General features: G+C 33.6%; 3 protein-coding genes across 7 annotated transcripts; 2 read left to right on the top strand and 1 right to left on the bottom strand.

Annotated features, from left to right (window-relative positions):
• Nucleotides 1–4,563: 4,563 nt before the first annotated feature.
• Nucleotides 4,564–7,496, top strand: LOC130823761 (protein PIN-LIKES 3-like). The gene is made up of 10 exons (XM_057688510.1): nucleotides 4,564–5,163; nucleotides 5,283–5,362; nucleotides 5,557–5,681; nucleotides 5,962–6,083; nucleotides 6,210–6,407; nucleotides 6,483–6,575; nucleotides 6,651–6,751; nucleotides 6,832–6,884; nucleotides 6,954–7,142; nucleotides 7,242–7,496. The coding sequence occupies exons 1-10, from the start codon at nucleotides 5,026–5,028 to the stop codon at nucleotides 7,364–7,366; spliced, it is 1,224 nt and encodes a 407-aa protein (XP_057544493.1). The 5' UTR covers nucleotides 4,564–5,025; the 3' UTR covers nucleotides 7,367–7,496.
• Nucleotides 7,497–8,899: 1,403 nt separating this feature from the next.
• Nucleotides 8,900–10,524, top strand: LOC130824115 (protein PIN-LIKES 3-like). Its single transcript, XM_057689005.1, has 8 exons — nucleotides 8,900–9,037; nucleotides 9,128–9,207; nucleotides 9,372–9,496; nucleotides 9,584–9,705; nucleotides 9,787–9,930; nucleotides 10,008–10,100; nucleotides 10,182–10,282; nucleotides 10,437–10,524. Exons 1-8 carry the CDS (start codon nucleotides 8,900–8,902, stop codon nucleotides 10,522–10,524), a joined length of 891 nt encoding a protein of 296 aa, XP_057544988.1.
• A 616-nt stretch (nucleotides 10,525–11,140) lies between these two features.
• LOC130823760 (diacylglycerol O-acyltransferase 2D) lies at nucleotides 11,141–19,314 on the bottom strand. Of its 5 annotated transcripts, XM_057688507.1 has the most exons (11): nucleotides 19,050–19,314; nucleotides 18,743–18,860; nucleotides 17,917–18,070; nucleotides 17,765–17,839; nucleotides 17,595–17,680; nucleotides 17,325–17,431; nucleotides 17,081–17,236; nucleotides 16,701–16,787; nucleotides 16,439–16,536; nucleotides 15,911–15,998; nucleotides 11,141–11,493 (listed from the first exon to the last, which is right to left on the bottom strand). In XM_057688507.1, exons 3-11 carry the CDS (start codon nucleotides 18,057–18,059, stop codon nucleotides 11,392–11,394), a joined length of 942 nt encoding a protein of 313 aa, XP_057544490.1. In that variant the 5' UTR covers nucleotides 18,060–18,070; nucleotides 18,743–18,860; nucleotides 19,050–19,314; the 3' UTR covers nucleotides 11,141–11,391. The 5 variants fall into 5 exon arrangements, with proteins under 5 accessions (XP_057544490.1, XP_057544492.1, XP_057544488.1 ...); XM_057688509.1 differs by lacking the exon at nucleotides 17,917–18,070; XM_057688505.1 differs by lacking the exon at nucleotides 18,743–18,860 and having other exon boundaries at nucleotides 17,917–18,077.
• Nucleotides 19,315–24,287: the final 4,973 nt, after the last annotated feature.

Raw genomic sequence — 24,287 nt, 5'->3', positions numbered from 1 at the left:
GCGATTGTGTGACTGCGAACTGCGAGTCTCCGATTCTTCCACCGTCTCCAGTGCCGCCGTCTCCCATACTCGCTCACTGTTGCAGGGCAGGCTCCCTCTCTCGCTCCCTCTGCCTCGACTCGAGTTTCGCAGCCAGCAGTCCAGCTCTAGCACGGTACTACTGTGAGTCTGTGAATCTGTGAACCCTTATTTATTTATTTTTTTTTTCCTACACTACTTTTGATTTATGTTGAGTAGTAGATATATGTCTAATGTTGAGTTTAGTGGTTGATTTATTTAAGTTTGGTGATTGATTTATGTTGATTTATTTGAGTTTAATGGTTGATTTATGTTGAGTTCAATGGTAATTTTTGATTTATGTGGAGTAGTTTTTTGTTTATTTGAGTTTAGTGGTTGATTAATGTTGATGTATTTGAGTTTGATGGTTGATTTATGTTGATTTATTTGAGTTTAATGGTTGATTTGTGTTGAGTTCAATTTTTGATTTTTGTAAAGTAGTTTTTTGTTTATTTGAGTTTAGTGGTTGATTAATGTTGATGTATTTGAGTTTGGTGGTTGATTTATGTTGATTTATTTGAGTTTAATGGTTGATTTATGTTGAGTTCAATCGTAATTTTTGATTTTTGTAGAGTAGTCTTTTGTTTATTTGAGTTTAGTGGTTGATTAATGTTGATGTATTTGAGTTTAGTGATTGATGATGACTAGTAAATTTATCAAAGTGTATTGTTGAGTAAATGGATAATCAAAATGATGGACTTGATGGTGCTTCTAGTCATCCTTTTGAGCATCATATTCATGAATCATATGGGGAATTTGAGGGTAATGCTGATGTTGAGAATGAATCTACTGAACAAAGTAGTGCTAAAAGTAAGAAATTAACTTCAGAAGCATGGACTTATTTTGACCTTGTACATGTGAATGGTGTACAAATGGCAAAATGTAAGACTTGTAAGAAAATACTTTCCTACAAAGGGAGTAGTGGAACTTCACATCTTCTTAAACATGCTAAAAAAACATGTTCAAGTAGACATTTAAACCTTACATCTAATCAATCACAATTAAAAGTGAAAAGAGAAATCGATGGATCTACTTACTTAGCAGTTAATGAAAAGCCAAAGAAAGTGGTTTTTGATCAAGAAGTATCAAGGAAAGAATTGATGAAAATGGTGGTAATGCATGAGTATCCTTTATCAATGGTTGATCACATAGGTTTTAGAAACTTTGTGGTAATGTGAATTTTATTTAATTTTGAATCCATGTTGGTGTGTGAATTTTGTTTAGGTTTTGTTATGTTCCATACCCACATAACAAAGGGGTTCTTGCCAAGATATTATTGGAATGTTTTTCTCAATTCACCTTGGAAAATAAAATCTCTTCTATTGTTGTTAATAATGCTACCACAAATGATGCAATGATGAATGTCTTGATGGATAAATTAGAAAGTAGTTCTTTAATGTTGAGTGGAGATTTTTTGCATATGAGGTGTAGTGCTCACATTCTTAACTTGATTGTGAGAGATGGTTTAGATGTCATTGATTCTGCTATTTGCAAAGTTCGAGATTGTGTTGCATTTTGGATGTCTACTCCTAAAAGAATTGAAAAGTTTGAGGAAGCTTGTCGCCTTTTGAATGTGACTAAACCTAAAAGGGTGAGTCTTGATTGTAAAACTAGGTGGAACTCCACATATGATTTGCTTGACACTTGTTTGCCTTTTAAAGAAGTTTTTAATAAGTTGAAACGTCTACATAGAAGGTTGAATTTTGATGTGCCTAGTAATCATGATTGGCAAATGGCTACTCTTGTTTGTCAAAAGTTGGAAATATTCTACAAGGCAACTAAGGTTTTTTCTGGTAGAAATTATCCAACTTCAAATTTGTATTTTCGTAATGTTTGTGAGATTAAACTTGCATTAACTAAGTGGAGGCAAAATGACAATAGTGAGATTATTAAAAAAATGGCTGAGAAAATGGTAGAAAAGTTTGACAAATATTGGGATCATACTAATGAGCTTTTGGCCATTGCGGGCATTTTAGATCCGAGAAATAAGATGGATTGTGTGGTGCATTATTTTAAGAAACTCTATGGAGATGATGCCAATGCTAAAGTGGAAAGAGTAAGAAATACTCTTTATAATCTTTTCGATCAGTATAAAAGTCAATGTAATGTGAATGAAAGTTCTCCAGTGGAGACACAACTTGAGGATCTTGGTGATGAGGATGATTTCGCTAGGACTAAGAGACAAAAAATTGATTATGTGCCCATTAAAAGTGAAATTGATCAATACTTAGAGAGTCTTACTTTGCCGGAGAATAATGAATTTAATATACTTGCATAGTGGAAGATAGACCAAAGCTACCCAACTTTAAGAAAAATTGCCAAAGACATTCTTGCAATTCCTGTTTCATCGGTTGCTTCGGAAAGTGCATTTAGCACGGGTGGAAGGGTAGTTAGCGCTCACCGGTCTAGGCTTCATTCTCAAACAGTGGAGGCTTTGATGTGCTTGCAAAATTGGATGGTCGATGATGTCAAAGGTAATTTTATACTAATTTGCACATTTAGTCTATATTTTACTAACTAATGTAATTACATTTTTCGTTATTGAAGTTAATTTTGAAGGAACTTATGCTTGTTCAACTATCAACGAAGATGGTGAGGATGTGGAAATAATGGACAATCTTGATATGGTATTTATTTTGCGTTATAAATTTATAATCTTATATTGTAATTTTTAAATTTTTATAAATTGCATCTATTAATTAATTTTTTTTGATTTGTAGGATATTGACGATGTTAGTGTTGAAGAATTTTGACAAATTGGGAACATTGGATGATTAAGATTTAAGAACATGAATGATTGACGAAGTTATTTTGAATGTGTTTGTTGGATATTTTGAAGACAATTTTAAGTTGTATAATGTTTTTTATGAAGATTCGTTGTCAAATTATATATATTATTAACATTAGTCTATTAATATCGCTTTATTGCAATCTAAACATATTTAAAAAAAAAATAAAACTGGACCCGTTTTGGACCCGGATCCGGTATTGGATCCGCAGTATCCGCGGATCCGGATCTGGGTCCTTCAAAACTGGACCCGCGGATTCGGGTCCGGATCTGGATCATGTTCTTAAAAACGGATCCAGATCCGGGTCCACCTGGACCCGGTCCAGATCCGACCCGTTGCCATCCCTAGTGGGGACTAGGGCGTATGAGTCTTCACTAATATGCAAAACTGTGCCTTGAACGAGGCAAGGCATAGTAGGGTAGTTGCTCAAACAAGGCAATGCGCAAAGGACAAACAGAAGGCAACAAAAGAAACTAGTTGTATGAGCTGGCTTCTTACTCGTTCAAGCAAAAGCAAAAATAACAGGCAGTAGGTTTAGGTAGGGGCCACTTGAACGAGCAGGGTGGCTCAAAGGAGCGGTAGTACAAGGGTTCCAACAATAGAGAGTGAGGACTAATATAAAGTAAGGGTGTTTACCAAAAGATTTCTTTTGTAGTAGAATTTTTGATCTACATTGTTTGGAGATAGTTGTGAGAGAGTGTATTCTCAAGTGAGGAGGGTTAGTATTGTTGAATCCAATTATAAATAAACATTTGTTGAGGGGGAGACTTCCAATATATCTAATACAATGTGTGTCCATTTACCTATTGTTATTATTGTTGTTTATCATCTTGTTATTTATCTGTAAGACCTCTTTAAGCTTTTATTTCAGGTATTAAAAGATGGTTAGAACTAACCAGTGACATGAGTAGATTAGTTTAATGAAGGATATAAGTTGATGAAATTAGCTGAAGATTATAGCTTTAATGTGAATTGACAATATGAACCAATTGTCAAACAAAATAAATACTATTTTATTATTCATTAGCCGCTTCAAAACTCTGGGGAATCACCAATAGCCGATGGGGAATGTGATACAAAAAGCAATAAACATCAAACATTATATTAGGCTTAGCACACAACTCACAAGAGTTGCTTGTTTGTAAAGCAGCTTTTCAAATTGCGACATTTCAAAGTACTACTAGTAATTGACTAACTTGGCAAATCAAACACCAAAGTAGAAAAGGAACACATTGGAAGGTACCACATTCTGCTGTCCCTTTATTTAGCACTTAATACCATATTTTTGTTTTGGTTTAACAACTTTATTCACTTCTACATATTTTTTCCAAAACATCATATTCATAGTGCATGCTTACTACAAAATATTACCTTTTCTATTTTTTTTAGCATAACCTTTTATACTAAATTTGCGGTCTTGTTTATACTCATTCTATCTCTTTGAATCAATAACTTTGAAATGAAATTATAAAAGTATGAATAAGTACACAATATATAATTCTACTTCTATCAACAATTTTGATACTAAAATTTAACAGTAATTTTGTAAATAGAGTCCACTCTTCCCAAACGTTTAATTTATATAGCTTCCAAGGATATATCATATTAGAAGCGAGAGTTGATTTCTCCAAAATTTAGCAGTGATTATTTTAACATATACTATTTGGGTATATGATTTCTCCTTTGAAATCACAAGCTAAGTACTTCCCCCGTTTCTTTGAGATTGCCTCCTCTTTTATTTTAGTCCGTCCTACTGAATTTATCCCTTTACTATTTTTCAAACATAACTCTACCACTTTAACCCTAAATGTAAGGAGCAAAATCAAGGGAACAAAGGAGTATATTGTTGTACATAGAGATGGTAGCAAGTGGAAGTGACATTTTGGGAATGTTCCAACTAGTATAAATAAGTGAAATATGAATACTTTAAATACAAACTTATTTCGCACTAGAATGCACTTCTCTGACCCCTTTTCCACTTTGGTACAAGGACCTACACCAGATGACTTAGCCAATTGTTACCAAATAGCCTTATATATATGAGCACTACCAAAAGCTATTGACAAAAGAATGCAGAATTCAAAAACACAAAAGAAAAAAAATATATATTAGTGCAGCTAGGCAATAGCTATATTGGAGTACTGAGCTATTCAGTGAGTGCAGTGCTTAAATTGAAATAATGGGGTCATTGATTGATCTATTTTTAGTTGCTTCCATGCCTATTTTGAAGGTTTTATTGATTACTGCCTTGGGATTGTTTCTTGCTCTTAACCGTATAGACATCTTGGGAGAGACGGCCACACATAATCTCAACAAAGTATAACTTGCTTCTTTCTTTATATTTATATTTATTTTTCTTTTTCTTTTTGTTCGTCTTTAAATAAACTTGCATACTTGATCATCTTTTGATACAGTACAGTTTTCTTATTTGTGTAGGTTGTATTTTATGTGTTCAGTCCTGCACTAGTGGTTAGCAATTTGGCTAAATCAGTAACTATCAAAAGCTTTCTTACCCAGTCAGTTCCTTAAGTTCATTATTTATATATTGTTTTTGAATTTCTCTCACATGTAACTGTTAGCAGTAAACTTAAAGATACAGAGGAGTATATACGCAATGTAAAAAGACATGTACCAACAATACTGTTATTATACCAAAGTCGTAAGTAGTGTAGGAATAGGTAGCTAATTCCTTTTAATTTGTTGGCAACAGATGGTTTATGATACCCAACGTTCTGCTTACGTTTTTGATTGGTTCAGCAATGGGTTGGGTGCTAGCTAAACTCACTAAGGCTCCAAAACATGTCAAAGGCCTCATTGTGGCTTCTTGTTCCGCTGGTAACCCCTTTTGCTTCTTATCATCTTTTTTCTTTTGCCTTAGGTGTTCTTGCAGACTTAAAATGATATCATGATGCATACCAATCTAGTGTTTATAATATTTCTTTCATTAATCAATAATTTTTTTTGTGTGTTTTTATGTGCTTTTCATTTTCCTTTCTCAAAGTGTAAGTGCGTAACATAACTTCCTTATGCAACAGCTGACAACACCTGGCCTCATCAGTTAAATAATTGATTTGTAATACCAAATTAGTAAAGTAATTAAGTGTACTTGGAACAGGAAATCTGGGGAACCTGCCCCTCATAATTCTACCGGCAATGTGCAAAGAGAAAGGGAGTCCTTTTGGAGCACCTGACGTTTGCGAGCGCAATGGTTTGGCTTATGCTTCTCTGTCCCTTGCGGTAATATTACTACTACTACTACTATACTACTATGTACTAGATAGGAGTGTATATATATATAAATATATATATATATATATATATATATATTGATCTGATATTATATGATAGTATATGTGATTTCAGCTTGGCACAGTGTATTTTTGGCTATATGCTTACAACATAGTGAGGATCTCCTCAAAGGAAGTACTAAGAGATGTATGTATGAATAGCAAAACACTAGGGAATGCATCATCAGTTGCAGAACCACCCAGTCCCTTACATTCTTCGGATCATCATTCTATTGAAGCTCCAGGCGTCTCCAACTCTTCATCTGAATCACAGGTAAAACTAATGTGAAGGTATATATCATCTGAAATCCATTTTGATATGATGTAAGTGACGTTGAATGGTTAGCAGATTAAAAAACCAGCAAGGTTAAAGCAAGGGTTAAGAAAAATATCAAAAGAGTTGAATCTAAAGGCAGTGCTGGCACCTTCTACAATAGGAGCGGTAAATAATACTCCTATTACCTTTTTGTATCAAAAGAGTTGAAATAATTAATGATGGATGTTAATTAATTTTTAGATTGTTGGATTTATTGTTGGGATGATTACTCCTCTTCGAAAGCTTGTGATGGACAAAAATGCTCCTCTGCACGTTGTAGGAGACACTAGCTTCATGATTGGGTAAGCTTAGTTATAATTATGAATCCTGCTCCTGGGTGCAAACTGCAAACTAATCATATATAATTGATTCAATATCACAGAGATGCATCAATCCCATGTTCAACCATAATCCTGGGTGCCAACCTCCTCAGAGGTATCAAATATCATCCACATCCATCCATATAAGCTTAAATAAATAAATCTTAAATTGTTAAAAATTCAGGTATAAAGGGATCAGGAATAAAAGCAACAACAATTATAGGAGTAGTAGCAGTTCGGTCCATATTGCTTCCTCTGTTAGGCATTCTGATCGTGAAAGCTGCAATTATAGCGGGTTTTGTGCAATCTCATGATACTTTCTTTCAGTTTGTCCTTCTTCTTCAATTTGCCCTCCCCCCAGCAATGACTCTTGGTATACCATACACTCCTATTTATTACTTAACTATTATTATAATCAATAATATTTATCAAGTGTAGCTAATAATAATAATTATTATTATTATTACAACAGGAACAGTGACAGAGCTATTTGGAGTTGGACAGAAGGAATGTTCAGTGATTCTACTTTGGACTAATGTTTTGTCACCCATATCTCTCACTCTTTGGAGCACTTTCTTCCTCTGGCTTTTATCTTAACCCTTTTTATCTGATTGTTATTGAATTATAAAGACAATTTATTGTAAACTGATCAATTAAACTTCAAAGTACCTCTAATAGCATAGCTTCCAAGTCCTTAGTTTTATTTTCTTTTGTGTATTATGCGTATGTTGCTATTCAAATGCAGGCTAGATCCTAACATTTTGAGTAGATCTCCAAGTATGCAACATAACATCTCTTAATTTTGTTGAATCATCAACAGTTTTTAGTTGTCATTTTCAATACTAAAAAATATTTTAGAAGATTGATTTCGTACATTCTTTTAATTATTTTTAGTATAATAATTCAACCTAGTACGAGAAACATATTTGTACAATTTGTCATCGCATTTGGTCATAACATATAACAATAGATTTCCTTTGCATATCAAAGAAGCAGATTTAAAACCCTACTTCAAAATACCATCATAGTATTATTATCTTCACTTATGAAGTATAAATCAGGAGTGAAAATTACAAAATGAAAAGCCTTTTCTTCAAATTTCCACCTTCAATTTCTACATTTCTACCAGACAAGTAAGTGACTTATTCAAAACATACTAGTTATTCTTTTTTAGGTCGCGTCATTCGATGTCTAAAACATTAGCAAGACATTTAAATATAACCTCAAATAAAGTGAATATTTGCAAGTAAAGTAGGGAGTTCAATTAGTAAGATCGTTATTTTGGAGAGCTTAGTAACCACAAATGATATAATTAACCCGCACCCGCACGTGAGGGCACTGAAATTTTGTAAAAATTTATAGTTTGTAAGATTTGAGCCTTAAGATCTTTTATATTGAAGCCTTTACGAGGAAACTCATGACCAACTAAGCTACAGACTTACTCATGACCAAATATATATACATTTCAATTCACATTTTGTAAATTAATCTCACAATACGAAAACTCGTCAAAAAAATTATAAAATATCATCTTTTAGAGTTGAATTGAAAACATTAATTTTTTAACATATATATTTATAATTTTATTATATTTTTTATTGAATTGTTTTTGTTATGATTATGCTCTCACTAAGTTTGGCTCTGGATCCGCCAAGTAGTAAGGAATTAGTATAGACTATGAAAACACATTGGTGATTTGAAACTTCAATTGATTTAAAAAAGCAAAGGAAGAGTAAAAGGAGTAAACAAGCTGCACCATTCACTAAACTACCAAAACGTACAAAGAATCCAATTCTTTTATGCTTAATTTACGTTATTAATCTCTTTTAGCTTCATTTCATGCTTAACGCTTCACCACGCTCGCTTATGTCTTGCAACTTTTTGTTTTATTAACTAACAGTCAACAAGGCTAAGTTTGATGACCTTCCTTCCATTTTTTGTGTTGTACAACACAAGTATAAATACAGGTTTACAAATTGCCACTAAAGTAAATAGTATACGTACATCTGCCTAAAATCTTCTGCCAAAATATGCCATGCAGCACTTCCTTTTATTTATGTAGTAACTACTAACTACTAATAACTTGTAACGCTCTTTTCAAAACAATTACAATTACAGTTACAATTGAAAATGGGGTCATTCTTTGATCTTTTAATGGTTGCTTCCATGCCTATTTTGAAGGTTTTATTGATTACTGCCTTGGGCTTATTTCTTGCTCTTAATCGCATTAACATCCTTGGAGAGATTACCACTAATCATCTCAACAAAGTAAACTTACTATCATCTTTTTTCTTTCTTTTATTCAATTCAATAATTGATTCACTCTGTTTTGTTCTTTATGGATATGGATTCATTCAGCTTGTATACTCTGTGTTTGGACCTGCCCTGGTGGCTAGCAACTTGGCTAAGACGGTAACCTTTAAAAGCTTTCTCACCTTGTAAGCATTTTCCCTCTATCTCTCTCTTTTTTTTATTAATTTTTAAAATATTTGGTTTTTTTTTTTTTTTTTGAAAGGAAAAATATTTGAATTATGGTACCAATTAAGTATGAACTGGAGAACCAATAATTAGCGAAATAAAAACGTAACATTATTTGAAACAGATGGTTTATGGTACCAAACGTGGTTCTATCATTAGTGATTGGGTCTGCAATGGGTTGGACACTTGCTAAGATTACAAAAGCTCCCAAGCATGTTAAGGGCCTCATTTTAGCATCTTGTTCTGTTGGTAATTATCTTTTCTTCTACATATACATTTGATTAAGGATTGTAATTCTATTCCTCTAATGTTCTTATAATAAATATAAATCCTCAGGAAATCTTGGGAACATACCCTTAATAGTTTTGCCAGCAATGTGCAAAGAAAAAGGCAGTCCTTTCGGAACCCCTGATGTCTGTGAGCGTTATGGTTTGGCTTATGCTTCCCTGTCCATGGCAGTAAGTACCATTCTTCCTTCTTACTTTCCCATCCTTATACTCCTTCTAATTCAATCCTAAATATCTTTAATATTATTTCAGATTGGATCAGTGTTGTTTTGGTTGTATGCTTACAACATTGTTAGGATCACTTCAAAGGACGTACTACAAAATTTAGAAGCAAACCCAACCATAAGTTCTGCAAACCCTTCTCCAGAAGCTCCACGCATTTCCATATCAGGGCAGGTAAAAGTAAACATGACTACAATTCCCTACTTATGTTAATTGTTCTTCATTACTAATCTAACCGATCATTTGATCAGATCAACGTTTCATGGAGGATAAAGCAACGTTTAAGAAAGATCGCCAGAGAGTTTAATCTCAAGGCAGTGTTGGCTCCTTCTACTATGGGAGCGGTATAAATCAAACCAAATTAAAATATCATATTGAGTATTAATCTCATCAAATTACTTGTATTAATTTTGGTGATGAACTAGATTGTAGGATTTTTTATTGGGATGATTTCCCCACTTCAAAAACTGCTCATGGACGATAACTCACCTCTCCATGTTGTTGGGGACACTAGTTTCATGATTGGGTATGCAAATTCTCTTCTCTTTTCTTTTTTACTTCAGACAACGATAATCGTAATAGACAAGCTATTCATATCCTGGTACAGTTCGGTCCTTAATAATTTTCAGAATGAAAAACATTTAGCATCGTAAACCTTCTTAGTATGTCTTATTTTACAGAAATGCATCTATTCCATCCTCGACCTTAATCCTGGGAGCCAACCTCCTACGTGGTACGTCATATTCTTACTATTCACTTCACCATTGAAAAATCCTTACTAGTTGCTACTGCTTGCATGTTTCTGAAAACCAAAATTAATTTAAAAAAAAAAAAAACAAAACAAAACAAAATCTCAGGTTTAAAGGGATCCGGAATTCATTATACAATTGTTGTGGGAATAATAGCAGTCCGGTATATATTACTTCCTCTGCTGGGAATTTTGATAGTGAAAGGAGCAGTTGCAGCTGGTTTAGTGAAATCCCAGGATATATTCTTTCAGTTTGTTCTGATGCTTCAACATGCACTCCCACCAGCAATGAGCATTGGTAGATAACATATAGTAATAGTATCATTATCAGTTCAATAACTTAACTACTTGAGTTCTAATAGAGTAAATTTGAATGGTGTAACAGGTACTGTGACAGAGCTATTTGGGGCAGGTCAGAAAGAATGCTCAGTGATAATGTTATGGACTAATGTTGTCGCACCACTAACTCTTACTGCTTGGTGCACTATTTTTCTGTGGCTTCTATCTTAAATTCAATTTTCTTGCGAGGCCAACAGAGTAAAAATGGCATACATCTAGCTCTCTTGTTTGCAACCTAATGGTGCCAAATTTATTTACCGAATTTAACATAGCAGCTTAATATTGTACTACACTAATAGACAATTGAAAAGGTTATTAACATCCCAAAACTCTAAGATACTTTTACACAAGAGTTCATAATAGCATGAACGTATGGCTTTGTTGATTTGTTGCTGTTTATGAAACTATTACAAAGGGATTAAAACTAAACGTCTCAGGAAACGTCGGTACAAACATTATCAGTACAACTATCTTTTTGCTTTCAGGAATGGGAGACACAGTGAGCGAGTCTAACGTGCATATATATATACAACATCAATCATAAGGAATCAAAGAATCTTTAATTGAAGATTTGGATGACCAACCCTTGTTTTGTGCCTTTCAAATAGGTCTTGTAGTGCCTCGACATACTTCATATGAACTTCTGAGACCTATCAAATGTGTAATAAAATACGAATCATCATACTCTTTAAATTAGGCAATGAACACAGGGTAATGCAACATTTTTGTATCCATCAGCATAGGAAATAATACAAATTTACAAACAGCCGGTCTCCAAAGAGAGAGACGGTCTCTCAGGCCCAGCACATTAAACGTTAACGTCCACTTACTGTATCCTTAATGTATACTTACAATATACTTAATGCCCACCGAAAAAGTATTTAACATGCCTACTTATAATATTCTTAATGTCTACCGAGAAACTTAGTCTACTAGCCTACTTACCATATTCTTAAATTCTACATACAATATCTTCAATGTCTACTTACAATATACTTAATGTCCACCGCGTAAGTACTTAAGTACTTACAGTATTCTAAATGCTTACTTACAACAAATCAGCTGAGATGGTAATCAAAACAATCTTTATTAATGAATACAAGAACGATACTAAGGAACGTTCGAGTCTCCCAAACACTCCTATGTGTTTCCACTTCTCTCTCTAGATATTTTTCCTCACCCCTCAAACATGCCATACTCCCCTCTATTTATAAGATATGGGAGGGGAAATACAAACAAGAATACAAGCTAATAAAAGAATACTAACATAACACCCTAAAAATACAACTTAACAACTTTTATTCTTTTACATTATTTAAGACCCTATGAATATTCCGACATATTTTTAATGCCTACCGAGAAACTTATTCTATATTTTCTTTTTTAGGCCAGCCCAATCAGAGATGTCTCTCAAAGAGACCGTCTCTCACAAGAATTTGTGAATTACAAAAGGGATCTGAAATGGATTGCACGGTTGAGAGAAAAACACTTGCAATTTACCAACAAGTACGCAACAAAACCAAAGAAAACATAAAAAGGCAAGAGGTATATAGTTAACACTTAATTTCACAAAATGATTCATATTTCATTTATGTTTGCACTCCCTTTAAATGGTTTGGGAACTCAACTTAGCTTCACCACACATCAATTATGGTGTAGTCTCCCTCTGGTAGTGCACACTTGAACACGCATAAATTATGTCTTCAAGATGCATTCATATGATATAGAAAGTAACGGAAGTCATTGTGCAAAGCACAAATTCAGGCAAAGGTTACTCATCTGCGCACCACACTGCTCGTCCAAGCATAAGCCATGTCCGTCCTAGCCAGACACCACATGTATCTACTAACTTCTCTATTCGCGACAAGTTGCTGCTCAACCATCATCTCCAAGTGTTGGCCCAAGCCACTCAAGTGCTCTGTCAAACACAAATCCGCCAACATCTCAACCATTCTGCATTGTCCAAGCATTTCAAAAATGTGACTTACCACATTAATATTAGATTTTTCGAGTAATGCCTTGCTCACTCGGACAAAGCCTCCTAATAGAATACTAGCCACCTAGTGCACCATTGCTTGTTATGCCTCCTCACTGGTTCGGATGAGCAAATTACTAACTCGCCCAAATTCCTCTGCTTTAGATGATTTAAAATTTGGAATAATAATCTCCCCTAGAACTCATTCATTCCAATTCCTCCTTAGATAACACGCATAATGGTAGTGGTCATCTATACATGTCACCCTCCTAGGTGAATTAAACCTTGCACCACTCACATTGCAACACTAATACCCTCCACAAAGTGATACATAACCAATTGTGTCCATCTACAACCTTTCAAGAGCATCATGCTCCCTCTAGTGACTTTTAATACTCCATCATGTTAAGTTTTGATGAAGCAACCTCTTATCTCAAATTCCTTTAATAAGATAGGATTCCTCATCATCTCTGGTATGTGGCTTAGTGGCTCACTCCTAGGCCTTCTTAGTGATCATGGTGCCAGTTTGCACATTTGTTTTTGTTATTTCAAATACTCATTGCACTAGTTTAAGTTCTAAGTTTTACAGTAATGCCCCTTCTCACCCTTGTTATGTTATGTCGTTGCTCGTAGTACAAGTAATTTTTCTGATTTTAAGGAAAAATGCAAGAAACTGAAACCCCCAATCTTACCAACATAGCATGAAACTTAGATCAAAGCAAAATGGCTAAAGAGAATGTAAAGGCGATAGTGAAAGACGGGTTAAATAAGCTCCTAATATGTTGATAGTGATATAATAACGACTACAAGTTGTGTGCGCATGATATTTTTTAATCGACTCAACACTAATGATCTCTTCATTCACGATTGGAGACGTTACTGTAAAGATTAGGATTCATTTCTTTTCTCTCTCCTCTTAAATTTGTCTTGGTATTGGTTTTATCTATTCTCTGAAAGTAGTTTTGTCTCTATGAAAGTGATGCCATGGTGCTTTTATTTCTCTTTTTACATTGGTCAAGATAATGGTTTTCTCTCTCTTCTAACTAACCCAAGACTCTAGATTCATGGATATCTTTTAAAATCTCTCCAAGATCACAAAATAATTTTTATTTTTACAACTAAAACATAAATACAAAACTCTGAAATACTCCTCACTAAAAACACACTTTCAATAGTGGTTGCTCATACAATTTATTACATAACTCTATTATAGCTCTTTAGTGTTACTCCCTTCTTTCGATGGTGCTCTTGTTTTACTCTTCGATACTCTTCTCAAGATATGAACATTAGCAAATTCACACACTTCACTATACATCAAATATGCCTTAAAGATGCATTTTCATATACATCAAAGGTTAGACGAAACATTTCTTAAAGACCACAAAGTCATAAGGCATATCTAGTACAACGCACACATCTGAGCAAACAAAGTGTTAGTCTGAGCACCCATACACTTGTCTAAACGCAAGTTTAATCTGTCAGATCAAGCTAACACATAGTCCTTCACCCAACATCTCCAAGTGTTGGTCATGTCGCTTGTCCTTGCCCAAGTACTTCAGTGCTTGCTCAAGTACGAGCTTAGGCCATCATGCCAACTATACTATAATCCATTCGTTCGACTAGTTCGAACAAGCATTCACATAATTGTTTTTCGAGGCCTCTTTGCCCTATCAGATGTAGTTACTACTAATTCATGCAACCACTTTTGCTTTGGATGAATTGACAATTGAAATTATAAGGGATTAAAGGGAATATGGTGATTATTATGCCTAGAAGGCAAAAAGCTATGTGTTACCTACTAAATTGCAAATTACTCTATAATTAAATTAATAGAATGGAGGAAATACGATAAAATCACATAAGAATTAGAATTAATCTCGTTTACATCATTCTCGTGTATAACACTCCAAAACTATAACTAAAAGTGAAATCAGTCCCCTTGAAAAAGGAAGAAAATTAATGCCTTACAAACATGTTCGAATTGCACAATTTACTTGTAGCTGTGTAAAAAGATCGTCTGAGGCATGCCTAGGCATGAAGGCTAAGAGTTGACCACTTAAACGCCCCCTTGAGTCTAGACTTAGCACGATACAAAAGGCTCTTCAAAGGCGCGCCTTTTTGCGCCTCGTGTATGCCAGATGTGATTTTTGATAAATAACATGTCTTTGTCTAATATTACTAAAATAACCCTTAATTCTTAGTTGTTTATTAAATGAAAGCAAATATATACCCCATTTCTTGCCCTAACACAAAAATATGGAGTAAGAAATGGAAGAGCGAAAATAACCTTGAAGTGCCGCCATCTTCACTAGTCGAAGTAGGATTATGATTTAGATTTTAAGGGTTTGTTTAAATGTGTCACAATATTTCAAGCATCAAGAACCATTGTATTCTTTCTTTACCTATATCTTTGTTTTTGTTTTTATTTCTTTTATTTACTCAAACCTATGCTATCAACTTATCAAGCTGTCGTTCGACATTATGTGCTAAAGTAGATTTAGATTTTAATTATTAAATGTGTTTTATTAAATATGTTTTAGACTTTAGAAATTGTGCAACTCGTATACAAAAAACATCTACCTTCGCCTTGTGCTTTCGCCTCTAGAAAAAGGACATTTTGCGCCTTGATGTGCCTTGCACCCTTTAAACCAAGACTTGTAGCTTGTTGGTACTTACGCATAGCAATTCATAAGATCCAAAAGAAAACATTTTCTAACTCTAAAGTTCACTCAAAAGTTAAAAGACAATTTCTAATACAATGCGTCATAGCACCCTCCAATTTTACTAATCAAATTTGATTATCAATACTTCAAAACAATGCAAGATAAGTTCAGAATTTATGTATTTTTTCATAAGATAATAATAATGTCAAAATCTTAATCTCAACATATGAGGTCCACTACATGAACTAAACCAAAACAGATCAATATGAGAGATATGTTATGTATTATATAATTATACTTATTTAGCCATATTTAAAAATCAATTCCAATGTCATTCATCTCTAATAATAAAATTAAATTACTATTTAACAGTCACACAACATTGATGCAAAATCCACATATAACTTTACAACATGTTAGAATCAATACCTCATCCACGGTGAGTTGTTCATTTCTTTTAACTTCAATTGGTCGACCAACAACAACATGCATTGGAACCCTATAAGGTAATGGAGACCTGCAAGTAATTATAAGGTAATTATGAGAAAGCATAGCATCCATACACCAATAACTATGTAAAGATGAACATCAACCAAAATCCATAACAAGAAACTTGGCAATTGATTACATATATTATTAAATTGCCCTAATGCGTTGGTAAAGTAGCGTCAGGGTCCCAAGGATATTAGATGTATGTAGCTTCACCCTAGTAATTATTGTAATAATATAAAGGTTATTCCGATTGATTTTTGTAAATACCATATGTTGCTCATAACTTCACCCCAATAATTATGGTAATAACTTCACCCTACAAAATTCAATGCACAATTTACAACAATGGAAATGTATTTAACACGGAATCCTGTTCATCTAAGTAAGTTTTTCAAAACAAAAAAATGATTTACCACAAAGATCTTTGTATCACTTTGATTAACTAAAACAAAATGAAAGACATACCCAAAAACTCCCCAGAAAAATATAGGAGTGAACTTTATAGCTCTAGAAAATCGTAAATACAACTTTCCACTGGGCTTCCACCACTTATAAGCTTCAGACTGCCAGATAAAGAAGAAAAAGATGAGAAAACATAATATTAATTCTATAGATCGTATTAATTAAAATAGAATGATTTTAATGAGCTTTCTCTGATGCTTTCAACAGTAGCAAAGCACACAGTTAGTCTCTTAGTGAAGTACTATCAGAAACAACAGCACAATACCTGACCAAAGCTGTAAACTGGAACCAAAGGGCAGCCCATTTCTATAGCTAAGCGAACAAATCCTTTCCTACTTTTAAGAAAAACCACCTGCAACACCAAAAAATATAACCAAAACTAAGCTACTAATCATGCTTCCGCCCTCCACCCTTCATGAAGGAACAACTGGGTCAGAACAGCGATGCAGAACATTAAGTAATAAGCACATCAAGATACTAAATGCAAATATTATCGTATGTTGACCATCCAAAATGGAAAATAGAAACTTCTTTAAAGAACAAAGGGTTTTCCTTGAACAGAAATTGAGAATGACAATACAATCACATATTTTACAACCATTATTATATGTAAAGAATGTCAAACTAAAAATCTGCAGAACAAACCTCAGAGCCATGCTCCATATGAAACGTCTCCTGTACTCCACCAGGCACTATGATACAACTATAACCGGAAGCCAAACGAGATTTAAAATTATTTCTCGTTGCTGGAGAGAGACCCAACCAAGTCCATATATGCCTCAAAAAAGGAGTGTAGAACACCTAAGCAGAAGAAACAGATAAGACTACAAAAAACGGAGAGATATGTGAAGATGAAAAGGTTAGAGGCATATACATATATATCACTTACAGCAGTACTAGCAAGAACTTTAATTTTGGAAAAAGGCATAAAACCAGTGAGATCAGCAAGGGCAACAACACCAATAGGCAAGACTGAATGAGGCTCATATCCAAAGACTGCATATAGCAAGGCACTTATAAGACATCAACATACTTGAATTTCAATTCTAGTCTATGGTTATGAACAGGTTAAAATAGAGAGAAACACTAAATTCCCAAACTAAACAATGTTGATAAAATCCAAAACGGTAAAGCTGTAAAATATGGAATCAAAAGATACCATAGGCACGATTAGGATCAAAAGCATCGTAATCTTCGACATGAAGTGTAATGGGAAAATACCCACATGCGTGCTTACATATATACCTGCAGAGAAAGAGAATTGATTAAAGATAACAGATAAAGGTGTAATAGGAAAGATCCATATACAATAATGAATTGTGAAAGTACCTAGCTAATTTGCGTCCAAATCTATCCTTTTCATCGATCGGTATAACGATAAAAAATAGAAGTAGGCAGCAAACCCTGCAGGTTTACTAAATTAATGGTGAATCAACCTAAAACCCTGAATTAAAATGAAAAGGAGGGAGAAAGATACAGACGCTAAAGCTTTAGGAAGAGAAAGAAGGAGAAAAGAAGAGACGAGGAGAAGAGCAATGAAATGAAAAGCTCCAAGCCAAATAGCAACGGCAATAATAGAGTGAATGAGAGAGTATTGTTTCCCGGCGAAGCTCCTAATCTCCATTGATTTTGAATCTGTAACCTCCATAATGAACAACCAAAATTTTTTCATTCCTCCAAATGACATGTATACGCACAATAATTTCAAGCTAAGACCAAACAAATATAAAAGCTTATAATGAAACAAAGTCCAACAAAATAAAATCCAAAGTAACAAAACAACAAACCGTTTATTATAAACCCAAAGAAGATTCATAGCTAAAACCAATTGGTAGTAGTAGCACTGTAAGAGTGACTCCTAATTAAATCCTACAGTTTACGAAATAATGTATACTCTTTCTTCTTTCTCCAACGTGAAACAACTCACGTATGGATGATAAATGAGCACACTTAAAACATGCTTCAACTCATATTCATACAAAAGACAACAGAAGGCAACAAACATTTTCATAAGAAACCAAAATTAGTGGCCACAAAAAGTCATTTAGGCAACAGTATAATCAACATCAGCATAATCAACAACCAAATTTGTTAATAGAAATCATGATTTTGGGTGACTGATAAATTTGATTGCGTAGAATGTCCCATATATTAATTTTAAAATCCGAATAGACAACCAAAATACTTGCATTACATCTCTAAAACAGCATACTTGAAACATGCAAGTTCTGTTGATAAACAAACAAAAAAGCACAAGATTCAAATGAAAACATCATTAATCTCCCTAGATAATGATGATGTCAAAACCTTTCAATTACTCCACCATTCATGACCATAATACAATCACTCCATTATTGAAATCTTGTCCATGATCTTAGCAAGAACTTCATTAGATTCCTTCAACAGCCTAATACTCTTGAGCAGCCTGTCATGTTTCCCAAATCTAATTACCAATTTACCAAATACAATACACATTTACACACACATTCACAAATCACAATAAAATACTAATTCACAATTCAAAAATCACAATATAACATGTAAAAGAAACTAAATTGAAATTGAAATAAATAAACCCCTAACTTTTGGCGATTTCAAAACTTTAGGGCAATACCTAAGAACGGCAGCCGCAGGCGCAGCCGGCAGTGGTCTTGGTGGACGGTGGTCTGGATTCTGTAAGGCAGTAGCCGGCAGCAAGTGCAAGTGGCCGGTGTATGACGTATGAAAAGCGTGAAAGCAAAAGGGTAGATAGGATTATTCACTCTTTTTTTAACTAGTATATATTTCAGTTAGGAGTAGTTTTCGGCACGGAACCTCTGGATTCAGGATGGATCTAGCTGCTGCCGCGTCTTACTTTTCTACCTTCATAATTTGTTAACTAGTATTCTCTCGCGACTCGTGCCTCTCCATTTATTTTATTTTTAATTTTGGTTGTCCAACTAATTTTTTTCGTTATTTGCGAATGTAATTTTTTTTTTTAATCTTATTTGTATATTTTAATTTTCTTTAAATATCATCTTTAAAATTGGATATCTTCTCAATTATTATCAAATATCTACAATTTCTAAGAAACTATTTTAAACTAATAATACAAAATACAAATTATAATTGAAAAGTTGTATTTTCCCTTTGTCGATGGCTAAATAAAACTTACAAAATACATTAAAGAATTAACTTGAAGATTATCTTTGTAACGATAACCGTTACCCGAAAATTGATACTTGTTGTAGGCGTGTAATCACTTTCCTTTTGTGATATTTTCCCAGAAAGGTACTTGGGTTTTGAATTGGAAATTCACAACGAGATACAAACAATACAACACACCGATAATACTTAGGGTATGTCACTTAACAACAAGTGTTTGATGAATTATAAGCTTTGGAAGTTCTAACAAAAGTTAATTACTCTTTTGAAAGAACACAAGTGAAAGAGAAAGAGCAAGAATGAGAATTCAGAAATTAGGTGTATCTTACATCCTTCCAAAAATCCCTATTTATACTACTCTAACGGCCCGTTTGGTACATAGTATTAGAGGACAGTAATTGTAATAAAATCAAATAATAAAAAATTTGATTGTTTGGATGCTTTCAATGGTAATAGATGGTAATAAAATAAGGTAATGAAATTATCAAAAATGGTCATTTTTATTACCATCAAACAACCTGGTATTAAGCTGTAATGGTAATGAAGTATTACTGTGGTAATAAAATAAGATAATGTTGTTTCGAGCTGAAGAAAAAAAATAATGAAGAAAAAAAAGGTAATGTATGTAATTATCCAAAAAAATATTATTATTAAAAAAGAATCATTAGATAGAATAATTTAGATACAATAATGCTTTTAGATACAAATATACAATAATGAAATTAAGAATCATTACCATATTTTATTACTAACAACCAAATGCAATCAATGGAATATTATCTTCCATTACCATTCTTTAGTCATGCACACTAAACAAAAGAATCTTCATTACCAATTCTCATATCCATTCCTTCATTACTATTGCCATTACAACATTTCATTCCCATTACTTCATTATCATCAACCAAACGGGCCGTAAGTATAACAAAGGGTCATGGCACATTCAATCACCCATTGATGATCAATATTAATGGCCTCTAATCGATACTATTAACAAGGTATTCATGAGCATTATTCCTCCTAATTACTCATTTGTTACTCTAGAAATAATATGGAATAAATAAGGGAATCCAATGCAATCAACTCAAAGAAAACGTAAAGACTCAACGGTCATATCAAAACAAAAAGCTGAGTCGGCTTTTGCTCCATTCCCAGGAAAGCCGACTCGGCATTTCCTGCTGACAAAATCAATTTTCCAAAACCTAAAGCTGAGTCGGCTTTAGGCCCAAAACTAAGAAAGCCGAGTCGGCTTTTCTTGCTGACTCGGTTTTCCAATTTTTCTTTTGTCCTATCCTTTGAACCCCTTTTGGACTTTGTATTTAATACATATTGTCCTACTACTAATTATAGTGCTTCGTGATTATATACTTAGAATTATTATATACTAAATATTCAATAGAAACCAATCTATTTGCAAACTTAAAGAAGATATATTAGCATTAATGACTTGTAGTCTCTCTATATTTGAAAACATAATATAGTACAATATTTATTTCAAACATATGCCTTTTCAAGTGAGGCTTTTACTGAAAATAACTCAAAAATGACTATTTCATAGTTCAAGTTATAAAAGTTAGGTATTTTCTTATTGTGTAATATATCAACTATCTAAAGTATAAAATAATTATAATTAAATTGTTCAAAGTATATGTATAGACCAGTATTTGACTCATCTTATGTTGAAACATTTAGAGTATACAGGACCTAAGATAAATATACTATATTCTACATTTAGTAGAGGGACAAATATGCAATATTAGCAAAGTCCAAAAGTATGCTTAAAATGAAAATTGCAACGTCAAGACAAAGAGGAAGCGGCGAGTCGTCACCTATAGGCGACGAGTCGTCACCTATAGGCGACGAGTCGTCGCTTGTGTTCTGATCTGTCTCATTTTGAGACAGAACTTAAAGCCAACTCGACTTTAAGGAAGCGCCGAGTCGGCGCTCATAATTTGTCCTTTGTTTTGCAGTTTGGGAAGGTGTCTTTGGTGCTTGGGGTGGGTTTGATCATTCCCAATGATAAATAACCACCATCTAATGATTAGAAACTAATCATTTATTAGTTATTCTAATGGATAAGTATATGGTTATGCATTGCTCTATATATAGCATGGATGTAAAGGGAATTCCACGCTCTTAAGCAATTACTGAATTTACTTAGAAAATTTCCTCTTGTTCTTGCTTCTCTCTTTGCATGAAGTGTAGGAAGAAAGTTATTAACTCTTCCTTCATCTTTTAAGTGCTTAATTCATCCAAACACTTAGACATTTCTTTGCAATCTCTTTGTGCTAAGGGATTGTTGTGTAGTTTGTATCTTTGTTAGTTTCACAATCATCCCAAGCATCCTTTTGGAAGAAATATCACAAAAGAATATTAGCATCACGCATACTATTAATATCGAGTTTTCGAACGTTGTTTTTCGTTGCAAAACAATATTCAAGGTGTCTTACTCGGTGATCAAAGAAGTTCCATAGCCAATTCAAGGTTTACAAATATAGTTTGTTGTTTGTACTTTGTACTTGTAATCGCATTTGTAATAGAATTATATTTCTAATAATCTTTTTTGATAATCTTCGTAGCTAAAGGAACCAACTTCCAACTTCACCAAGTTAGATAAGTATATCGGTGTTGATTTCCATAGGAAAAAGAAAATGTTTATTCTTTTGACCACCATCAATGTTGTATATGTCATAAACACTCCTAGATCAGAGGAGGCGTGGGATGAGACTTTTGAGCAAACTAGGAAGCATAGCAAGTGGGATAATGACGACTTTATATGTAGAAGACATATATTGAATGGGATGAAGGATTCGCTCTTTGATATCTTCCAATTCCATGAATCAGCAAAGCTTTTGTGGGAAAGTCTAGAAGACAAATATATGGCCAACGATGAAAGTTCCAAAAAGTTCTTAGTAATTAACTTTAATGCTTATAACATGGTTGATAATCGCCCTATAAGTGATCGATTTCATGAACTTTAAAGAATGCATGCTGATATGATTGGACAATTAAGTTCAATGTTGGTTATGCTATCTAGGTTTTAGGTGGAGGAGTTAATATTTCCTTTTCAGGATGCTAATCGACTAATCTCAAATTGAATAGCGTTCTATCTTAATCTGAACTTTCGTAATATTGATTCGACATTTAACAAGACCAATTAAAAACCATTTCTCAACATTCGTGATTTTAAATGGCGATATAAAAGGATTTTAACTTATTTTTCACTTAAGATCAACACATTTTTCTACCTCAACTTTCGTATTTCAAAACCTGAAAAGCTAAAAGACTTTAACTAGAGTGGATAATAACATATTCAATCATCTCTAGATAACAATAACCAACAAATTCTTCAAGAATCTATTCCATATGCATATTAGGATTCATACCAAGCCCTAGAAAGCAAACTACTCACTACTTGAATACATAGAAGCATTTGAATTCATTAAACAAGCAAAACCAATACCAATAAACATAATTAAGAGATTGGATAACTGTAGTACCTTGATAAATGGAGTTCCAATGGAGAATGATGAAAACAATACAATCAAATTGCAATGGAATAAAAGTAATTGGTAATTCTAGGGTTTAACAAAGGAAGATGAAAATTAACAATAAGAATTAATAACTAATTGAGATTCGGGATTGATTCAAGGAAGTTTAAGAAATGCATAAACTAAAATTAGGGTTCCAAAACATAATGTAAAAGTTTTTCTTAAAGACCTAGAAGAAGACTATTTATACCCCATACAAAAGGTCGAGCAAAACAGAAACGGAAAAGAGGGCCTGTAGGTAGATTCGGTCGAACCCATCATTAGTCTCGGTCAAAGTTAAGTGAATTCGTCCGAAGTCAGGCCAAATTCACCCGAAGCTTCAAGAAGCAGGATCCAAAACTTTCTAAACTTTCTCTTCAATATAGCTTCGGTCGAAGCTAAGAAATTCTCGCCCAAAGCCACTTAGTTTCGCCCAATACTACCACAGATTCGCCCGAAACTTGTGTCAGATGAGTCCCGAATCTTTCTTCAGCATAAATTAAACCGAAGTTAGGCCAATCTTGGCCGAGATTGGTCACAGAACATTCTAGTGGCTTATGTGCTTCCTGAATTATACCGAAGCCCTAGTAATCTCACCCGAGATCATGCACAAAACATCTAATTGGCTTGAAACTAAATCAAATGACCCTCGAACTTTCCTCATCTTCGATCAAAGCCTTCATGAGCTTCAAAATGGTGTCCAAATATGTAATAATGTATAAATGAAGCTTAATAGACATGGTTGAGGACTAGCTTCAATCAACACGTACATCAATCATTAAGGCACAAAAAGATATAAAAGATAAATGAACTTAATTTAGCAAATCTCAACCACTTTTAACCTGAAAAAGCTTACCAAAACTCTCAATAGACCATAAATAAGAGATAATAAGTGTAAAATACTACACTTATTGCAACAAGTTGAATGGATTCTTGGTAATACAAGCAAGCTAATTTTCTTGGTAGGCTTATTTAACATATGGGTGCGTTCATTATGCAAGTGAGGACAATAGAATTCATCCTTACATGTGTGATGAATATGGGTAATATTATTTCAAGGTGATTATGATGTGTTGGTACACTAGGCAGCCCCTTGTTTTGTTTGTACAGTATGCAGTTTGAGGTTTTGCATTCGTTGAGATTGTTGAAGGAAAACCAAGATGAACTAAAGGCTTAGA

This window comes from Amaranthus tricolor, chromosome 9 (genome assembly GCF_026212465.1).
Source record: "Amaranthus tricolor cultivar Red isolate AtriRed21 chromosome 9, ASM2621246v1, whole genome shotgun sequence".
Classification (NCBI taxonomy): Eukaryota; Viridiplantae; Streptophyta; class Magnoliopsida; order Caryophyllales; family Amaranthaceae; genus Amaranthus; species Amaranthus tricolor.
This window is presented reverse-complemented; position numbering and strand designations above follow the sequence as displayed.